Genomic DNA, 18,554 nt, shown 5'->3' on the forward strand with positions numbered 1-18,554 from the left:
TTAAAACAGATAAAAATCATCATTCAGTTACATGTTCAGGTTCAACAGAGGAAATGTGACAGTCTGACATAGTTTCAATGATTCCTGTGGGACACTGTGGCCTGTCTAAAGCATTATCGTATTACAGGTCACTGAATGGCTCATTATTTTGATCAGACAGACAGAGTGGCTATTACATGAGAATATTCTTTGTTTCAGTGGGTGTTTAAAGGAAACAGGTTTGTGTGTGTGTGTCCGTCCGTCCAGAGGAGGGCAGTGCTGTGTCCTCACGCTATGTGTAAAGAAGAAGAACAAGAAGTGAAATTAAAAGTCCGGGACCAGCTCGATGTGAGCAGTTGAGAACCTGGTCAGGATGGCGGCAGACTCAGAATCCAAACTCCAGCTGGTCCACAGACACATCCGCCAATTCCCGGACTTCCCGAAGAAAGGGATCCTGTTCAGGTGAGGTACCGATCACTGCCGTGTTCACAACCACGTGTTAGAGTCCTGTCTGCAGCTTCTTCTGTGGACAGGGTTGCCTCATGGTCCGTCCCCTCCATCCGGCAGCCTGTGTGCCGGGGCGTGAGAATGCTCCTCATGCGGCTCAGGCTCTTCTGCACAGCAGGTGAGGGAGGGGATCGTCTGACAAGAGGTGATCCAGTTTACGTACAGCCGTGAGTCCACAGCTGCTGTTACTTGGATCAAACAGTCAGAACGTGTAACGTGTATATGCACATGACTTTGTGTCTGCGGTAATAACAAAGGTCTCTGTGAAACTTTCAGAAATCACAATTATGACCAAAGACGCTTTTGCAGTTTGTAGTTTAATTAGGCAAGACGTGTTTCCATGTGTTTGGTTTGTCTAATATCTGTGTTTATATTTGGAGACTAGACTGTAATTAACATCATTTACAGATGAGTTTTAAGATCATGAAAATGATCCTTATGCAGATCCGTCTGCATTATCTGACCTGCTCCTGTTCCTCAGATTATAACCACTCTTTTTTTTTTTTACCAGTTTGAATATCTTTAAAGGGCCAATACAACACATCAAATGCACTTTTCTACTTGCATAAAAGTGATTGCAGCGTCTACAGGAAGCTTGTTTTCTGCCCGGAAGTGACTTGATTTCACCCTTGATGATATTAAGACTGCTGACAGCCCACACAGTGCTTTTAAGATAAAACAAGATATTCCTTTGGAGATCGATATTTTATGGAACGTTCGGGTTTATGTGGCACTCGTGGAATAATAAATGCACGTTTTGTAAGTACAACGAACTTGTGGGATCTTTTATGCGTGTGGAGTACGACGAGTCCACTTGGTGTAAAGCCGGTTGCACCCACCTCAATGGCTTGTAGACACTTTTTTTTTTGATCCTGGAATCAAGCCATACAATAATAATAGATATTTCAAGGGCCTTTTAAGGGCCAATACAACCCATATACACAGTTTTCAGATGGTCCTCACACCGATCGGTGCTCAGGCACTAAAATGTTCTTTTTCACCTGCCAAAAATCTACCACTGAAAGTAAAGTTAGACATAAAGTTGTATGTATTTACACGCTCTGGCTGTGTGATCCAGGAAACAGCAGCTGTAGACCGACAGCTGTGTGTAAACTGGATGATACAGCTTTAACAGGCTCATTCTGAAGGTGTCCTTATAAAGTTCTGGACCATCAACTTTTTCTTTGCTCATTTCTTTCTATCCGTCCACCATTACATGATTGATAGACTGATCTCACTGTTTGCTGTATACTGTAAGTCAGGGCTGGTCTCAGTCAGTTGGGGCCTTAGGCCAGATAAATAACCACTTTGGTTGTGAGTAAATTGGCCACGGGCAGGTGGGGGAGGGTGTGATATCGGGGGCAGGTAAACATCAGTGTGGGCTCTATCAGCTGTAAACCATACAGGTGTTGCACAGACAGCCATGCAGCACCTTCTCTCTGCTGACTGCACTGTGCCTGAGATGCAAAACACCTCCCTCCTCGGGGAAATAAAGGGGGAGTGTTGTTGTTACCACATGTTTACACATGGGACCCCCCCCCCCTCAGTGTTAGTCAGGACTCCTGTTGTCACCATCTTCTACCATAGTGTATGTGGTGCTGGGACTTTTGGACATTTTTTTTTCTGGAAATGTTCCCGAGTTTTAAGCCTCACGTCTTTCATGGTTGTCATGGAGATGGTTACATTTTCACTTGACAAGACTGAAATCCCATGATAGGATACTGTGTGATATATATACACATATAGTGTTGTTACAGGTTTACAAGATGGCTCTTTTCAATCTAGTGCAATTTTATTTATATAGTGTCAAATTATAACAAATATAATCTCAAGGCTCTTTACAAGGTAAGGTCAAGACCTACAATATTATAGAGAGAGAGAGAGCTAAGTGCACCATGGGAGTCCCCCCAGCAGTTCTACAGGAGAGGAGCCTGATAGCAGAAGGAGTGTTCTGTTTGGATGATAAGGAACTATGAGCTCTTTAAGATACACTGGTGTCTGACCATGAACGTTCTGGATTTAGCTTTACTGCAGAGACGGGTGAATGTGGTGACTCAGCTAAACGTGTGTGTGTGTGTGTGTGTGTGTGTGAGCGAACCAGGAGTCAAGGATCAAACAGTTCAGTCTGAAGTCTAGAGACTCATGTTAGACTGTGGACTGTAGTTGAAGGTGGTGTTAGACAGTGGGCCCCACTTATTGTCAACACAGCTCCATCAGTTTAACACTATATATTTTGTGCACGTGCACAGTTTTACCATGCAGCTCTGCAGTCTCCAGAAGATGAACTGTCACCAGTGGTTTTGCAATATTGGTTCCTCATGTGCACAAAATGTAGCATGGAGGATCATTAGTGCCATGGGTGCTCAGCTCCGAGGCACTCCTCTACAGCTAGAATAGCTGAGAAGAGTGCACGTAGAAATGCACGTAGAAATGTGATTCAAACTATAAAACGGAGGAAAACTTCTGCTCTCTCCAAAACACAGGAACTGTTTTTACATAACATGTAAACTTTTCAAACTATGAGCACTCAAAGGAGGAGTGCAAATCACTTTTTCTTCAAAGTTAGAGTGACAGCGTCAGTTGGCTAGAGTGCGTGAGGCCGTAAAAAATAACCTTTATTTTTATTTTTACCTCGAGCGCACGGTCAAACCGTAAAAAGGAGACAAATAATTCTTTCTGAAAATGTAGACATACTGTAGTTGTTGGGATTCATAAAATGTAACTTTGACAGGCAGGGTCTGCGCAAAATTTAAACGGGGGTGCCGAGTCCGGCAGCAATACCTGTCTCACTCTCATTGACACCTAATGTAATCGTCTTTTTTTTTCAAAAGAATCTCACTCTGTCTTCGCACTGAGCTTACTCACTCATTTTAAGGAATATCTGAATAAAATAGAGACTGTAAGAAACTTCTGGCTTCAGTGTCTGTCACGGTGTTTTCGGTTTTTGAAAAGAAGTAACGGTTTTCTCATAATTTGCAATTGTTTTAAGCCATGTAGAAGCCAAATTCTGGGCAGATTTTCACATTGCCATGGCAACGGCAGCTCCTGACCTGTGTGCGTGCGTGCGCCTAGCAACCCAGATAACCAACTCTCCAAGCTCCGCTAGCTTTACATGAGCCGCATGTTAGGTCTTAAATTACATTTAGTTAGGTTCTTAAATATGTAAGTCCATTTACTGCTTCCTTTGTTGCTTTTCTTTTTGTTTTTGTTAAATGAGTAAATGAAGTTGTGACGGTCTCCGCTGAGACCAGAGGAAGAGGAGAGCTACTAGCCCTCTCTCGCTGTCACTTCTAGTCGCGTTGCTCTCCTCCCAGTAATTTAAATTTAGCACCGAAAAAAACATAATAGTGGTAATTTAAATAGCGGTTCATGGGATTTATTAACCTCTCAGGGGTCCCTCTGTCCTTTTTTGGACATTTTCTTCACTTTTTCTTTTTGATTTGCTGATCATTTTGGCTGTGTTACAGCTGAAGGTATGGATTTTGCAAGAAAGTGTCTTTTTTTAACATATTTTTAAAAATCTAATGTCAGTTACTGTTACAGGTCTATTATACACTGGTAACACATTTTTGTTACCCTCTGGGGTTCCTCGCGTCCAAAAAGGACACACAAAGAAAATGCTATAAAATCATCATATATCAATAATTTTTTCTTCTTTTTTTGCATATATCTCTTAAACCACTTCAGTTCTGCTCAAACCTACCAAATGTTTATTAGTTTTCAGGATTTTAACCCTTTAAATGCCAGTTTGAAGACATGTTGCCTCTTGTTTTATTAAAAAAAACAACACAGAATATGAGATATTTCCCACATAATACATGATGGAGGGATGTGACATTGTTTTATATCAGAGTCTTTTATATCAAGACATTTCTCAAAACCAGAATATGATCAGGGTGGCTTTTGAACACTGGAAATAAATCATGTACTCATCCCGGCAGTAGCCCCCGTGGCGCTCAAAATTTCCCTGGAATTTTCTAGTTATTATTGTTATTATAACTCAACATCTCCTCAGAGAAGGAAGTGCAACATTTCTAGAGCAGTGTGGGGTCAGCAGTAGTGATTCAGTTTACCTTCATCAAAAAAAATTGCAGCTCCAGTGATTTGGATATTGCACTTGGCCATATCGTGATTTCAATTATATTCTGATTAACTGTGCAGCCCTAGTTTTAGTCATTCACTGTGGGAAGATACCATCCATTCTCTGGTGCCAGCTTCTCAAGAGTGAGGATGAAGTGCTGCTTTTCTGTCTTTTATATCATTGTTACTGTCATCTTTGGTCTCTTTTTTGGTGACTAGTTTATTTAGACGTGCTGGTGAAAGAATACGTCAGAGGTTCCCAAACAACTCACTTCTCCTGAAACGTACTCTCTCAATGTAAATGTGTTTTATATTGATGAATATTTGAAGTGACTGGATGCTGATGTAATGTGTGTGTTTGTGTGTGTGTTCGTTCTGCAGAGATATCTGTCCCATCCTGAGGGATCCAGCTGCTCTCACCGCAGTGATCGACCTGTTTGAAGAACACGCCAGGAAGAATTACAAGCAGGTCGATTTGGTCATAGGTAAGAAAAGAAAGCAAAGCCTCTTTTAATGTGAACCACAGTCCTTTACCTGGTGAGCCTTGAAGGAACAAACAAGGAGAGTGGTACCAGTATCTTTAAAAAGTATTCATCCACTCGCCTTGAGAAAGTAGTGCTGTACATGATTCATGGAGACAAGTGATGTTGGGTTCTCTCTCACTCACTCACCGTCTAGATGCAGAAACAGCCTTTGATTGTAACACTTTGCCTTATCTGTGTCACACATGACATAGATTTTCAAAAAGGAAATGGAAATTGAAGAGGGAATTCAGGACTGGATTCCCATTTTTAAAATGTGCCATTATTTATTCATGAATTCATAAATGTATTTATAAATGGTTTATTTAATGAGAGTTTTGTGCTGTTTTTGCAAATCTATTTTTAAATTTGAGGTATTTATTGATACATTAATTGTTCATTTATAAATTCTTTTTTACAATTCTTATTTTAAAGCCTATTAAAATATGAAATTAAGGAAATGCTTTATGACTTTTCCTGTGACATCCCTGTTCCTCCACAGGAGAAGTGATGGGGCAGCTTCACTCATATCTGATCTGAACAGTCTTGCCTGTCCACCTGTTTATTTATAACTAAGACTAACAGTAGCTACACCATCTCCTAATGTGTCTTTACAATGAATATTTGACTCATGCAGCATTTGTGGTGTTGTGTTGTGTTGTGTGTGTGTGTGTGTGTGTGTGTGTGTGTGTGTAGGGTTAGATGCTCGTGGCTTCCTGTTCGGGCCTCTGCTCGCCCAGCGGCTTGGTGTCGGCTTTGTCCTGGTCAGAAAGAAAGGCAAACTACCAGGAGCCACCGTGTCTGTGGCATATGATCTGGAGTATGGCACGGTAAACAACACACACACACACACACACACACACACACACACACACACACACACACACAAAAGACTTAGTTTAAAACAGTACACTGCATTTGTTGGGCTTGCAGTTATGTTCAGTTTACATTGTAGACAGGATGCTCCACGTTCCTCATTTTAAAGCTTCTGTTATTTCCCCTCTAAAACAACATGCAACCTAAAGTTATCACTTTATTTTCATTGTATTATGACTTATTTTTGTAAAATTTGGACTTTATTTTCAAAAGACATTTTAAATTGCATATTATAACTTTAAGTTGTAAAAAAACCAAAAAAAACACCACCATTGAACACTAGCTTCTGTGACCAGATGGCAAGACCACCAACACAGTGAACAGGCACTCGGCTACAAATGAAGGAAATTGATGTAGTTGCTGCTTTAGCTCCTCGTCACTGAACTGTTCTGGAGTCAGGGTGTGTTCTGAGGCCGCTCCAGAATTGTTCTGTCTCACCACAGTCCTCATGAACAGTCTTCTTCTGCTCCTCCAGGCTGAGGCAGAGATCCAGGAGGACGCCGTGGCTCCAGGACAGAAGGTTCTGCTCATTGATGACCTCCTGGCTACTGGAGGTATCTGCTGCTTTCAACCCATTATCACTGATCACTAGACTCAGTCTCATTGTTACATATAAACAAGACACAGAAATAAAGGGAAGATAGTGTTAGTGGATTTACACTAGCTGTCAGATAGAATTCTCTTTTTTAAAGTCACTTGGTTTCATTAACTGTAAAAGCTTCAGGTGAGTTCAACCTCAGATTGAAATGAGAGTAGTTGATTTACAGTGGAGACTTAGATTATTATAAATGGGTTTATTTATAATATGGGATATAATGGGATTATTACATGGTTGACTGACTTGTGGCATGAGGGAGGTGTTGGGCTGATACTAACCCGAGCAAAGTGTAATGTGTGACGCTGATGTGGAGCTTCACACATGCCACTGGAATCAGTATAGATAAAAAAAAATCAGAAATTAATTAGAATTATTATAAATTGATTAAATAAAAATATTTTTGAAATGATACAGACAGGTGAGAATTTGAAGGAAAAACCAATAAACCATTGATTCTGCAAGTCTCTGAACTCTGCTGGAGGGTGAGCATCATTCTTCCTGAAGGTATTCCCTCATTTGTTTTGACACACCAGCCCAAAACCTCCCATAGCTGCTCAACTGGCTTGAGATCAGGTGACTGTGAAGGTCATAGTAAATGATTCACATCATGTTCATATCATGGACTGTAAATAAAGATGGACGTAGCCTCTGTGACGTCAGAGTGAGCCGTCACTCTGAGCTCGTCAGACCGTCAGTGACCCCCGTGACCTGTGGATGGAGACACAGTCGTCCTGTGTCTCTGCTCATCTGTCAGGTTTTTTTCTTTAATTTGTCACTGTCTGTACATTGTCATTGGGTGACAGTAGACAGCAGCTTGTATTGTGAAGTGTCATTCAGACGTCTGTGTGTTTGTTGCAGGGACGCTGTTTGCAGCCTGTGAGCTGATGAGGAAGCAGCAGGCCGAGGTTCTGGGCTGCATGGTGATCATCGAGCTCAAAGAGCTGAACGGCTCCAGCAAACTCAAGCCACACAGTGTTTTCTCCCTGCTTCAGTACTGAGGACCAAACAGTGGTTTACAGCCAGCGGGTCTCCTCTCCAACTCCCTCACTTACAGTTTTTATTATTTCAAACCTGCTAATTCTCTGATTGCCTTACCCAGCATGCTTTGGGCTTATCCCAAGGAGACAGTTTGGTTTCTACAGTTCCTAAAGGAGTCTTAAAATGTCTTAACATTTCTAGAACTTTCCTTTCACCTGACGCACACTGGGATCACTCAGCACCACTCTGTGCCAAAACAGGAAGTGGGACAGAACATTTCATCTCAGACTGAATGACCTTATGTCTACATTTTGCACAGTTTTTGTTTTATTGTATTTGATAAAACGACAGATTGTCCTCTTCAGCACGAAGGTGGCGTCACTGTTTGAAGGGGCGGAACGTGGGTCAGTGACTGGAAGCCATGCCATGCTATCCATGTGAGGCTACAGTTAGCTGTGGCATGCTATGCTGGCTAATAAACAATACTGTATATTTGTTTGGATTTTGGAGAATCCAAAGTCTTAAAGTCTTTACATTTGTGCACAATGTGTGTATTTGATGGAGGTATCCAAACATGGCCACCTCTTCTATGAGGACAGACTCATATTAATGTAAAATAGAATATTCTGTATTCCACTGTTTGATAACATACTGTGGGAAAAAAAATGCACACAGGATGATGACCAATAACAAATAAATAAAAGTTGGAATGTTGTATTTAAAGCCATACAGCTGTTTATTAACAGTTGACCAATGACCTCTGTTCCCTTCACTGATGCAGGTTTCCTGTGTTCTGCTTGTTGTGATTTTTGTCCTTAATGGATAATATTTGTGTTTCTTTGTTTGAACCACAAATGTATTAATTTAATAAAGGAAACTACAAACTACAGACTTGGTGAAGAGTGTACTCCAGATATACATGATGTTACATGTCACACTGAAAACAAGACAAATTGATATTGATTAAAGAAGAATGAACATATTCTTGTTCTCACAAATGAAAAGTTGAATGTATAAGCAGTAGAACACATTCCTGCTCAGTTCAATATCCTGACACACTACTTGTTGAAGTGAGAAGTTTACAGACATTTAGGTTGAAGTCATTAGAAGATTTCATGTTATCTCGCAATATTTTTGTCAAGTCAGTAAAGTCATCTATTTTGTGCATAACACAAGTCATTTTTCCAACAGTTGTTTCCCTTTCAATTCACTATATCAGTTCCACTGGGTCAGAGGTTTACATGGGCTGTGGTCGAAGTCTTTTTTTCTGAGGAGGGTTCCTAACTGGACCTTCCTTTAGGAACGGAAAGGAGAAAGGCTGTCCCACAATTCCTTGCTGCAGCAACAATTAAACAGACAATTGTAGTTTCACCTTGGCAGACCCACATAAATGTAGAAACAACAGAGCAGCTGTTTTATGTTTGTGACTCGATCCAGAACTGATGGAAATCCTTGTCTGATCCACTGAAACCCAAATCCATAAATATAGATTTATTCTCCTTAAAACCAGACAGGAGTCGTCATCATCAATACAAGCAAATGTGCATGATGTCACCTCAATTCTGACGAGAGTCTCTGTCGTTCCTTTAAGTAGCTCTAAAGAACGCCATAGATAATCTACTCTCCATATTTGGTATAATATCTACCAGAAGTGGGAAGAGAGGGATGTGGGAACATTCTATTGGTTCATTAACCATAAAAGAAGTGAACTTGATTTACGCACGCCCAGGTGCAAGGCTTAGAATGCGAGCCACTTGTAGCTGGACATCCAAGGTCGTGCATTATCTGCCGTAGCTTCCGCAGTATCAGTAGAACTCACAGATGTGTCTGGAGGAGGCGCCTGTGCGTCTCCTGCAAGATTTAATTCAGTGTCAGTGTCAGTGTCAGGCAGACCAAGGGCCTTCAGGCTGACATTTTCCTTCAGTCACCACACCAACAGTTCACCATCACCTTCAGATAATTAATGCAATTATTGCCTTTGTTTTACCAACTGTTCTATTTAATAAAATGCATGCACAGAAAAACATTGGAGGCAGCGTGACTCTGACAAAGGCTTGTATTTCTTAAACATTTTCACACAGTTACAATAATGTAAACACTCATCAGCTCTACATTGTAGAAAACGATCCCATACAAAGACTGGAAACAGATCTGTGCGCATCATTGTTACACATTCAGGGAGGAAAAAAAAAACAAAAAAACAAAGCACAGCGGTCACTATAACAGCAGCGTGGTTAAAACAACCTGTTTACAACACAGGACTAAGTCTGGTTCATCCTGTGAGGCCCCAGGATACGAGACGCTGTGCCTGGATCAGTCCGTTCTCACAGAGCACATCCCGAAATCATGTTGACGTACCTGCTGCCAATAAACCAGTGGAATTCACTTTAAAACACAGCACTTTAAAAGTAGTTAGCATCCGGTGTGCTGCTCTTACAGCACAGACCTGAGGATGGTGATGTCATCACATCATCTCTCAGTCATCAGTCTCTCAGAGCTTCTCCTCCTCCTCTCTCAGAGTCTCTCCTCCTCCTCTCTCAGAGTCTCTCCTCCTCCTCCTCTCTCAGAGTCTCTCCTCCTCCTCTCTCAGAGTCTCTCCTCCTCCTCTCTCAGAGTCTCTCCTCCTCCTCTCTCAGAGTCTCTCCTCCTCCTCTCTCAGAGTCTCTCCTCCTCCTCTCTCAGAGTCTCTCCTCCTCCTCCTCTCTCAGAGTCTCTCCTCCTCCTCTCTCAGAGTCTCTCCTCCTCCTCTCTCAGAGTCTCTCCTCCTCCTCTCTCAGAGTCTCTCCTCCTCCTCTCTCAGAGTCTCTCCTCCTCCTCTCTCAGAGTCTCTCCTCCTCCTCTCTCAGTCGTCTGCTCAGTTTGTCCAGAACGATGCTCAGCTCCATGTTCTTGTTCAGCTTCAGGTAGAAGTCCTTCCTGATTGGATGGATCGTCAACCAATCGGCAGCCACTTCTGCCAGCAGACGGATGTGTTTCTCCATTTCACCTGTTCATGAGAGAGGAGGAACAGCCCATCAGAGAGCAGTTGTTTTCTCAAGTTTGCTCCTACATAACAATACTGAAAGCTGCGGTAAACACTGTATTATCTCCTGTTGTTGGAACCCACCTGTGCTAAGAGCAGACCTGTAGCTGGCCACCATCCTGTTACAGGCCACCTCCATTATCAAAGCCGGTTTCTTCTCTGCTACAAAAACGTTTCGAAGGATCCTTGCCAGCTCCCCGAGTCGTGACATCATCATCAGGCGCTCCTCCTGGTTGGGGTTTCGAGTCATGGCAGCCAGGAGCTTCTGAGCCTCCTTCGCACGAATCTGAATCACCCACAAACGACCAGAAACAGTGTGAGAAATCACAACATGTATTTCATATATGTATAAAAGCATGGTCAGGTTCACACTACCCCGCTTACCCGGTCCAGCAGGGACTGAGACACTCCTTTCAGGGTGGTTGGGACCGGAGCTGCAGGAGCAGATGATGGAGCAGCTGATGGAGCTGGTGTCTGGGGGGCTGTTGGGTTCTGTGGAGGAGATGTCGGCTCTTTACTTTCTGCAGCATTATCTTCTCTCCTCTGAGCCAGAGAAACCAGAGCCTTCTCCATCTGAACACAGGACACACAAGAGAACAATTCCATGTCAGTGCTGAACACACATACTGGATTAATACGCTGAATAAATGCCGTTTATTAAATATACATCGTGGCCGCACAAACCCAGATTACACCCAGAACCATCTGAACCTCCAGGTTTTAATATCTAACAGTTACAGTACCTTGGGTGTGATGAGTGAGCGCGCCTTGTCCAGCACCTCCTGAGCTGTGGCCAGTCTCTCCGTGCGAGGAGGCTGAGGCAGCGAGCTGGTCTGGACGGCAGGCACCGTGTCCACATTAAAGCGAGGGTGCCAGCGGGTCAGTTTGTCGTCTGGAACAGAGACCGGAGGAACCAACGAGGACAGGAAGACCTGCAGACAGAGGAGTGGTTTGAAAACCCCTTAGAACCAAACGTGCCACAGACCTGAGTCTGTGGCACGTTTGAAAAACTCCCTATTCACGGCTTCAGTTCAGTTGTGACCGTCACTATATGAAACCAGGTGAGAGCAGCTGCTGACCTTGTGGTGCTGTTTGACAATGGAGACCAGGTTCAGGTGGAAGATGTGTCTTCTCTCTAGGAGACGTGAGGCTGAGAGGACAGGACGTGCTTCATTCTGGTCTGAGGACGACACAAAAATGAACACAAAGGTAGTGGACACATTATCATTAGCACCTATAACATTAGACAGTTACTCATGTATTTGTTGATTAAAGGAGAACTGACCAAACTGTATCTGTGTAAACTGTTCTTTTTTTTTTATAATCTTTTTATTTGGGATACAACTATGAATATAGAAACATGATTACAAGCCCCACCCCCTCTTTTTTTTTTTTTTTTTTTTTTTTTTTTTAAATAAATGGCAGGAACATGCCCAGGTCCCCAACACTGTCTCTGTATAGAAATTAAATTATAATATAGGAATAGATCAAATATATAGAACATGCACTATTTAAATATTAATTTGTAATAACTAATATAAATAAAATTTAAAAATCATATTAAAAAAACCCTCAAGAGTAAATAAAGGAAACATTTTATTAAGAGAAATAAATAAATAATTGAAAGAAATTTCAAATAATCTATGAAGTAAAGTGTGTTCTAACCAGAGAGGATGACGGGCTCCACGGTGAGCTGGTAGCTGCCCTTCTTAATGCTGCTGTTGAAGGTCGGGATGTTCTTCTCCTGTCTGAACGTGTAGGCCTCAGGAAACACTGTCTTTATCTGACCCACGTGGCTCTCCTCAAAACGCCTGAGAGAGAGAGAAGAGGCCAACATGAGCTTCTGTCAAGTCCAGCTGTGGAGAGCCGTGCAGTGTTTAAACAGACGTGTGTCAACAGCACTCTTTACTGCCCTACTTTACTGATGGAACTATCATGACATATACCACTTTCTGTAGCAGCAATATTAGAAACGCTTATATCAGAGTTTTATTCTAGCTTTAACTGATTCCTTATGACTCACACATGGACTCATCCTCATTTAAATCTGAACTACAATCCTCTCCTGGTGGTTGTCTGCCTCCTCCACTCAGACTAGGTTCAGGTTACATCCCTGTTTATCCACAGTCACAGAAAATATCAACCGTTTGTGTGAAATTTCATCATAATGCTGTGAAGTCTTGAGTCATGGCTATAGGTGTCACTGAAATATTGTGTCCACGAGAATGGGACAACCTGAAAACAATATGATAGACCTTCCCTCAGTACTTCCACCTACTTGTGCATCATGTCCTGAACTCCCTGCTTGACCTTGGCGAATGTGGCCGTCTCACAGCGGTTGTACAGCATGGCGACCACAGTGTCCATACTCCTGAACATCTCAGCCAGCAGCTTGTACTGGTAAGGCAGGGAGAGGCCCGGGGGGGCTGCCTGGGCGAGGGTGTGGTACCGCTGGTACGCTGGCTGCTCAGTGCTGAGGGTAAAGAGAGGGGAAAAAAAAAACACTTTGTCTTCTGGTTTGGACTCAGTGAGCAGGACCTGCGGTGAGGGTGAAGTACAGACTGTGTGTTGTGTGTGTTCGTGCTCACCTGTCCGGGGGTGGTGTGTCGCTCTGCTCGCTCTCCTCGGCCTCTCTCTCCTTGATTCTCCTCTGAGCTTTAGCTGCGAGCTCTCTGGCTCGTGCTACAGTGAGCTTGAGGGCCTTGGCGTCAGAGGTGGAGGGTGTGGCAGCTTTGGGTACAGGTGGGTTAGTATTGTCAGGTGCTGGAGAAGATGGAGAGGAGCAGGAGGAGGCAGTGGAAACTGAAGCACTGCTGATTTTTTCCTCTGCGTGTTTCTTGATCCTCTGGAGGCGAGACTTTAGGGCTGCGATGTCCTCTTTACACAGTGTCTGGCAGAGAAGGGGGGGCATGATGATGAAATCAAGGATAAGTGAGGCTATAGTCCATATTTTCTTACTGTCAACTAAGTCCATGTACAAAGCCAAACCAGGAATGAATGTATCCTACTCATAAGTACTGCAAGTCTGTTCTATTGTTAGACAAACAGCAGCTGTCAGACGCAGATCAGGCGGCCACTGACTGTCCTTTCACCTGTTTGATTGGTTGTTGTAATATTCCTAAAAATTATGTTTTTTTTCCTCTTGAAATTTTACATTTTTAATTATATCATAGTTATATCATGACTTCATTTTCAGAATCTCAGATTCTTTTTTTCCCCTAGTCCTCTGTCATAGAATAGCATACACTAGGTTGGCATAAAAAAAAAAACTTTCCACAGCCACAGACTGCTACCTCACAGTTACACCATGATTAGCACATACATGTGCTGGTGCTAGCATTTTGCAACACCATCTGTATGGAGCAACGGTGCTAGCCTCCTGGAGAACTACACACTCTGTGTAACAGTCAATCCAGACACACTGTGTTACCTTGCTGGGCTGTCCTGCAGTCTTCTTACTGATGCCCTCTGCATGGTTCTCAGCTCTCTGTGCAGACACAGGAGCTGCTGGAGCTGAGGGCTGCTGGGTCGCTTCTGGCATAGGAGGCTGGGCTGAAGCCTGGACACAGACACACACACACACACACACACACACACAAGAGATTTTACTCAAACTTCAATCGTCATGAGTGTTTCACATGTACAACGTGACTGTATACAGTGGCAAGAAGAAGTGATGGAATCATCTGCATTTACGTATATATTTTTCTGAAAATATGAGCAAACAATGTATTTCAACTAATAACACACACATCATCATAATGTTCTTGTCCACATTTAAAACATCATTCAAACATTCACAGTGCAGGTTGGATTGGTTACAAGTTATTAAATCACTATCAGAAACTCTCAATATGGAGATTCCATGTTGTCTCTCACTGTGTTTGCTAAATGACAATTCTCAGGTACCTACGTCTGTCCATGTGAAAAGAATCTGGCTGTCTGGCCTCACTGCTACAAAGAAAACCCACCACACACATCGTCACTAAATCACTGGTGGTACCTGCTATTACATATTCCAATATTACAGCTTTTCATTGCGTGGTCTCATGGTGCCAAAGGGAAGACTTTAGGATCTTGGTCTGAAGCTGAAGTCTTAGTTGTTGAATCTCTTGCCAGAAGAGGGGGAAGAACTGGGTTTGGGGTGGGAGGGGTGGGGCTTTTAGACCGCTCACTATTCCTAACTGGTGGCATTTAGTCGTTTTTATGCATGTGCATGCATATGTACTTGGCTGTATATTCACATAAGGATGCATATGAATAAAGATGATGCAGGTATGTATTAACCTGTCCCCATGTCGCAAGCTAAGGTATACACTATATACACGTATACTTGCACATGATTTTCACTTGTACAGTAGTTAATTTTATAGATAGGTACAATATACCACGAATGTCTTCTATGTTTATCTATTAAACATTAAATTATCCTAGAAATACGTATGTCTATGCATACACGCTCTATTCTTTTCTTTTTTGTTTGTTTTGTCAACCTGACTTAATAAAAATGTAACAAAAGCTTATCAGGAAGTCAGGAGTTAGCAACCTGGAGCTGTGGGTTAGAGGGACTCTGACTCTGACAAAAAACACACTTCAACATTTTGAGTTTGATCATCTGATGTGAACCAGGCATCACAATGAAGACCTCAGAAGACTGAGTATCAAGAAGCATAGAGCTGGAAGTCACAGCTGGAAGAGTTTAGGCCTTCATTAGACAAAATGACTATAATGGAGATGATTTAGTTCTGTGGCTACTCTCCAAAAGCTCAACACACATGATAAATGGGGTGGAAAAAAAAAAGCAGCTAAGGCTAACAGCCAAAGGTTAAAATCACCTCTGCTAATGATACACAAGTCAGTGAACGGGGATGGTGTCCATGGCAGGAAACCATAGAAGAAGAAAAACATTAGCGTGTGTTTTAGGATTGCCAAAAAGTAGCTTAACTCTCCACAACACACAGAACCGGTCACACTGTGTGTGTGGTGTAAAAAGGCTCTCTGCACAGCAACATGACAAAATCCTCCCGTGGGTGAAGCAGGGTGGAGGGAGCATCATGATCTAGGTGTTTGATGCCTCTGGACCTGGACAGCTCCACCTCACAGGGGGTAAAATGAAATCAAGTCCATCAAAGTCTCTAACGGGATAATGTAGAGATGCTGAGGAAAGAGCTCAGAGACTTGTTCATACGTCCTCAGAATCTGTGTGAGCTGAAGCGGATCTGTGGGGAGAACGGTCCTGGTCTTTGAGCAGCTCGGATCAGCAGCTACTGAAAGAGCTTGGCTGACGTTTTTGCTGCCGCTGAAGGTTCATCCAGTTATTAAATCCATGAGTTCACAGTCCACCAGCACCGTCAGTGCTGACATGATGTGTTCAATACAGACATGAAGGATTAAAATCGTGTGTTATCTTAAGCACTATGCTTAAGATAACAAAACACACAAATTTAGTCAGATATAACTCAGATTTTTATAAGATTCGGTGACTAGTTCAGCAGAAAACCAGGTCATTGCTTAAAATTTCGCAGGCAACCAAACTAGTAAATAAACTGTGTATTCTGGCTGCCATCTTTGTTTGAATCAACACATTAACCTGAGTGAGGCACTGCCACAACACACATCTCTCCCAACCAGACCAACATTACCTGTGGTGTGTCCTGAGGGAGGACCAGTTTCTTCCTGGCCGTCCTCCTCGTTGTTTTCTCCGGGATGTTAGCTTTAGTGTCTCTGACCTCCTCCGCCTGACGTCTCTTCTTGGCCGTGCTGTGGTCGGCGGTGGCTGAAAACAAGGGAGCCCCGAGATCAAACTCTGTCGAGCTCCGCTTCGGTGTCCGGGGGCTGGAGGGGAGAACTTTGGTGGTGTTGGTGAATGAAGATTCTCCATCGTTTAACCCCGCTGCCTCGTCAATAACTCGGAGAAACTCTTCGTGGACATAGGACGAACAAAGGTCTTTGTTTTTAGCGGATCTTGACCGTGTGCTGGTGACGCTAGTGCTGGTCCCTCCAGAGCCGCGGCTGCGCTGCTTGGCTGGTTTCACCGGGCCGCCGATGCCTTTCTTTTTCTGGGAAAAGAAATCAGTAACTCGGGCCTGAGACATGTTGCTGCTGCCGGACGTGTCCACCGGAGTCGTAAAGATAAAAGTGCACCACTGAGCTACAAAACGAGGACGCTAAAGATATTTAAATACCGTCCATCCACAACAACTCTGTGGAAACGTTCACAGGAAGAAGAAAAGAAGTTTCGCGCGAAACCAACAAAGCCACGCCCCATCCAGTACACGTGGTAGGATGATAAAAGGAGGAGGGGACGTGTTGATGAATGGGGCAATTCTTAAAGTAACACTCGTTTGCTGTGTTACAGGAAATCCCAGTGAACATCTGCCCTGTTTTTGGTTTGATGGTTTGATTAATTTGATTGATTACTGATTGGTTCTTTGATTATTTTTTCTGAAATACGTGTTTCTATGGCGACACAGATCCATCCCTTATTATCCCAGTATAAAAATAAACATGTAGATGCATAGATAGGAAAATTCTCTAATACACAAGTGGGGTCTGAACTGTTCATACATGTTTAAAACATGAATAATTTACAGTGTATATCATATAATAATAATAATAATGATAATGATAATAATAATAAAAACAACAATAGTAATAATAATAATAATAACTTTATTTATAGAGCACTTTTCAAAACAGAGTTACAAAGTACTGTATAAACATAAAACAAAACAAAGCGATAAAAGGCAGAAAAGAGGCAACGTGTCAATTACCAAGGCAAGTATAACAAATACATTTGTGTGTTAAAACAATGAAATCAATAAATCAGACAAAAGAATAAGACTAAAAGTAAAAATGAAAAAAAAGATAAAAGCATTGAAATCAAGAATTAAAAGCTGCTTTCTACAAGTATATGTTTTGAGTAGTATTTTAAACTGGGGCAACGACTCAGCACACCTGATCTCCTCGGGCAGGATACTCCAAAGTCTAGGGGTTCTGATAGCAAATGCCCCTTTGTTTAGCCGAGACTTTGGGGGATATAGCAGAGTTTTGCCCGAGGATCTCAGGCAGTGCGTTGGTCATAAGGGGAGAGCAACTCTGAAATGTAAGAAGGTGGCAAACTGCACTGCTGAGTCTTAAAAGTGATTAAAAGTATTTTAAAATCGATCCCAAAAGACACGGGTAGCCAACGTAAGGAGGCTAAAATGGGTGTAATGTGATCATATGGTGACAGTATATACAGCATATCAACAGTATATGACATCAAGTGTATCAAGCAGGCTGCTTGAAAGATTATCAACAGATGAATGACTTGAGATATAACAGATGTGATGGATAATGTAATAAATAAAAATCCAGTCGGAGTAGTCCCTCACTCAACTCACTCACAACAGCCTTTAGAATGACTTCATTAGGTCACGCCATCTTAATACCCTCTGTAAACATAATGTAATCTAAGATGTTGGATTTTAACAATCTTGAGAGAGTTGACTCATTACAGTAATCTAAAAAACATGAATGAACTCCTGTAAAGTTTATCATGACATTTCAAATGAATTCTCTCCTGGTGTAATAACTTTAGGTTGAAACTGAATCCCTGTGGAAAAAAATTAGGGACATAATTAATCATTTTTGATAATCATCTCCTACCCTCACAGTTCATGATCAATGACACAGAGACAGAGCTTCTGATGGGATCCTGCCGTGACAACGAGCTGTCAGAAAGCCATTTGCCTTTTTATGTTAATTTCTTTACACCACTGTGAGTTCTTCCACTCTTGTGTACTCGACTGGTCCTTGGTTACATGTGTCTGATCTTCTGTCAGCAAGTTATTTTACATATTGATTCTACTAAATGAATGATAAAAGAATGAATGAATTAAAGAAGTAGATTATGATACTTAGATAGATCTTAAACTTCCCAGCCAACGTTCAGTAGTTTGATCTTAGCCAGATAGCCTGACTGGATCACCACCAACAAGAAACTACTTCC

The 18,554-nt window shown here is 42.3% G+C and overlaps 2 protein-coding genes across 2 annotated transcripts; one reads left to right on the forward strand and one right to left on the reverse strand.

The window, feature by feature from the left end:
* Positions 1 to 250: 250 nt before the first annotated feature.
* On the forward strand, positions 251 to 8,446 carry aprt (adenine phosphoribosyltransferase). Its single transcript, XM_022769039.1, has 5 exons — positions 251 to 441; positions 4,948 to 5,051; positions 5,784 to 5,917; positions 6,439 to 6,517; positions 7,420 to 8,446. The coding sequence occupies exons 1-5, from the start codon at positions 353 to 355 to the stop codon at positions 7,557 to 7,559; spliced, it is 546 nt and encodes a 181-aa protein (XP_022624760.1). The 5' UTR covers positions 251 to 352; the 3' UTR covers positions 7,560 to 8,446.
* Positions 8,447 to 10,350: 1,904 nt separating this feature from the next.
* cdt1 (chromatin licensing and DNA replication factor 1) lies at positions 10,351 to 16,656 on the reverse strand. Its single transcript, XM_022769060.1, has 10 exons — positions 16,204 to 16,656; positions 13,992 to 14,120; positions 13,150 to 13,451; positions 12,840 to 13,034; positions 12,227 to 12,372; positions 11,641 to 11,741; positions 11,305 to 11,493; positions 10,946 to 11,134; positions 10,646 to 10,847; positions 10,351 to 10,525 (listed from the first exon to the last, which is right to left on the reverse strand). Exons 1-10 carry the CDS (start codon positions 16,654 to 16,656, stop codon positions 10,359 to 10,361), a joined length of 2,073 nt encoding a protein of 690 aa, XP_022624781.1. The 3' UTR covers positions 10,351 to 10,358.
* Positions 16,657 to 18,554: the final 1,898 nt, after the last annotated feature.

Source organism: Seriola dumerili, unplaced genomic scaffold, assembly GCF_002260705.1.
Source record: "Seriola dumerili isolate Sdu_G_001 unplaced genomic scaffold, Sdu_1.0 BDQW01002174.1, whole genome shotgun sequence".
Taxonomy (NCBI): domain Eukaryota; kingdom Metazoa; phylum Chordata; class Actinopteri; order Carangiformes; family Carangidae; genus Seriola; species Seriola dumerili.

Excerpts from the sequence above, each read along its gene's own strand:
- aprt (XM_022769039.1), top strand. The coding sequence starts at position 353 with ATGGCGGCAGACTCAGAATCCAAACTCCAGCTGGTCCACAGACACATC. Across the intron at positions 5,918-6,438 it reads ATGATCTGGAGTATGGCACG|GCTGAGGCAGAGATCCAGGA; the intron begins GTAAACAACACA and ends CTGCTCCTCCAG. Across the intron at positions 6,518-7,419 it reads TGACCTCCTGGCTACTGGAG|GGACGCTGTTTGCAGCCTGT; the intron begins GTATCTGCTGCT and ends TGTTTGTTGCAG.
- cdt1 (XM_022769060.1), bottom strand. The coding sequence starts at position 16,656 with ATGTCTCAGGCCCGAGTTACTGATTTCTTTTCCCAGAAAAAGAAAGGC. Across the intron at positions 12,373-12,839 it reads GTTCAGGACATGATGCACAA|GCGTTTTGAGGAGAGCCACG; the intron begins GTAGGTGGAAGT and ends TCTCTCTCTCAG. Across the intron at positions 10,848-10,945 it reads CTCAGTCCCTGCTGGACCGG|ATTCGTGCGAAGGAGGCTCA; the intron begins GTAAGCGGGGTA and ends TGGGTGATTCAG.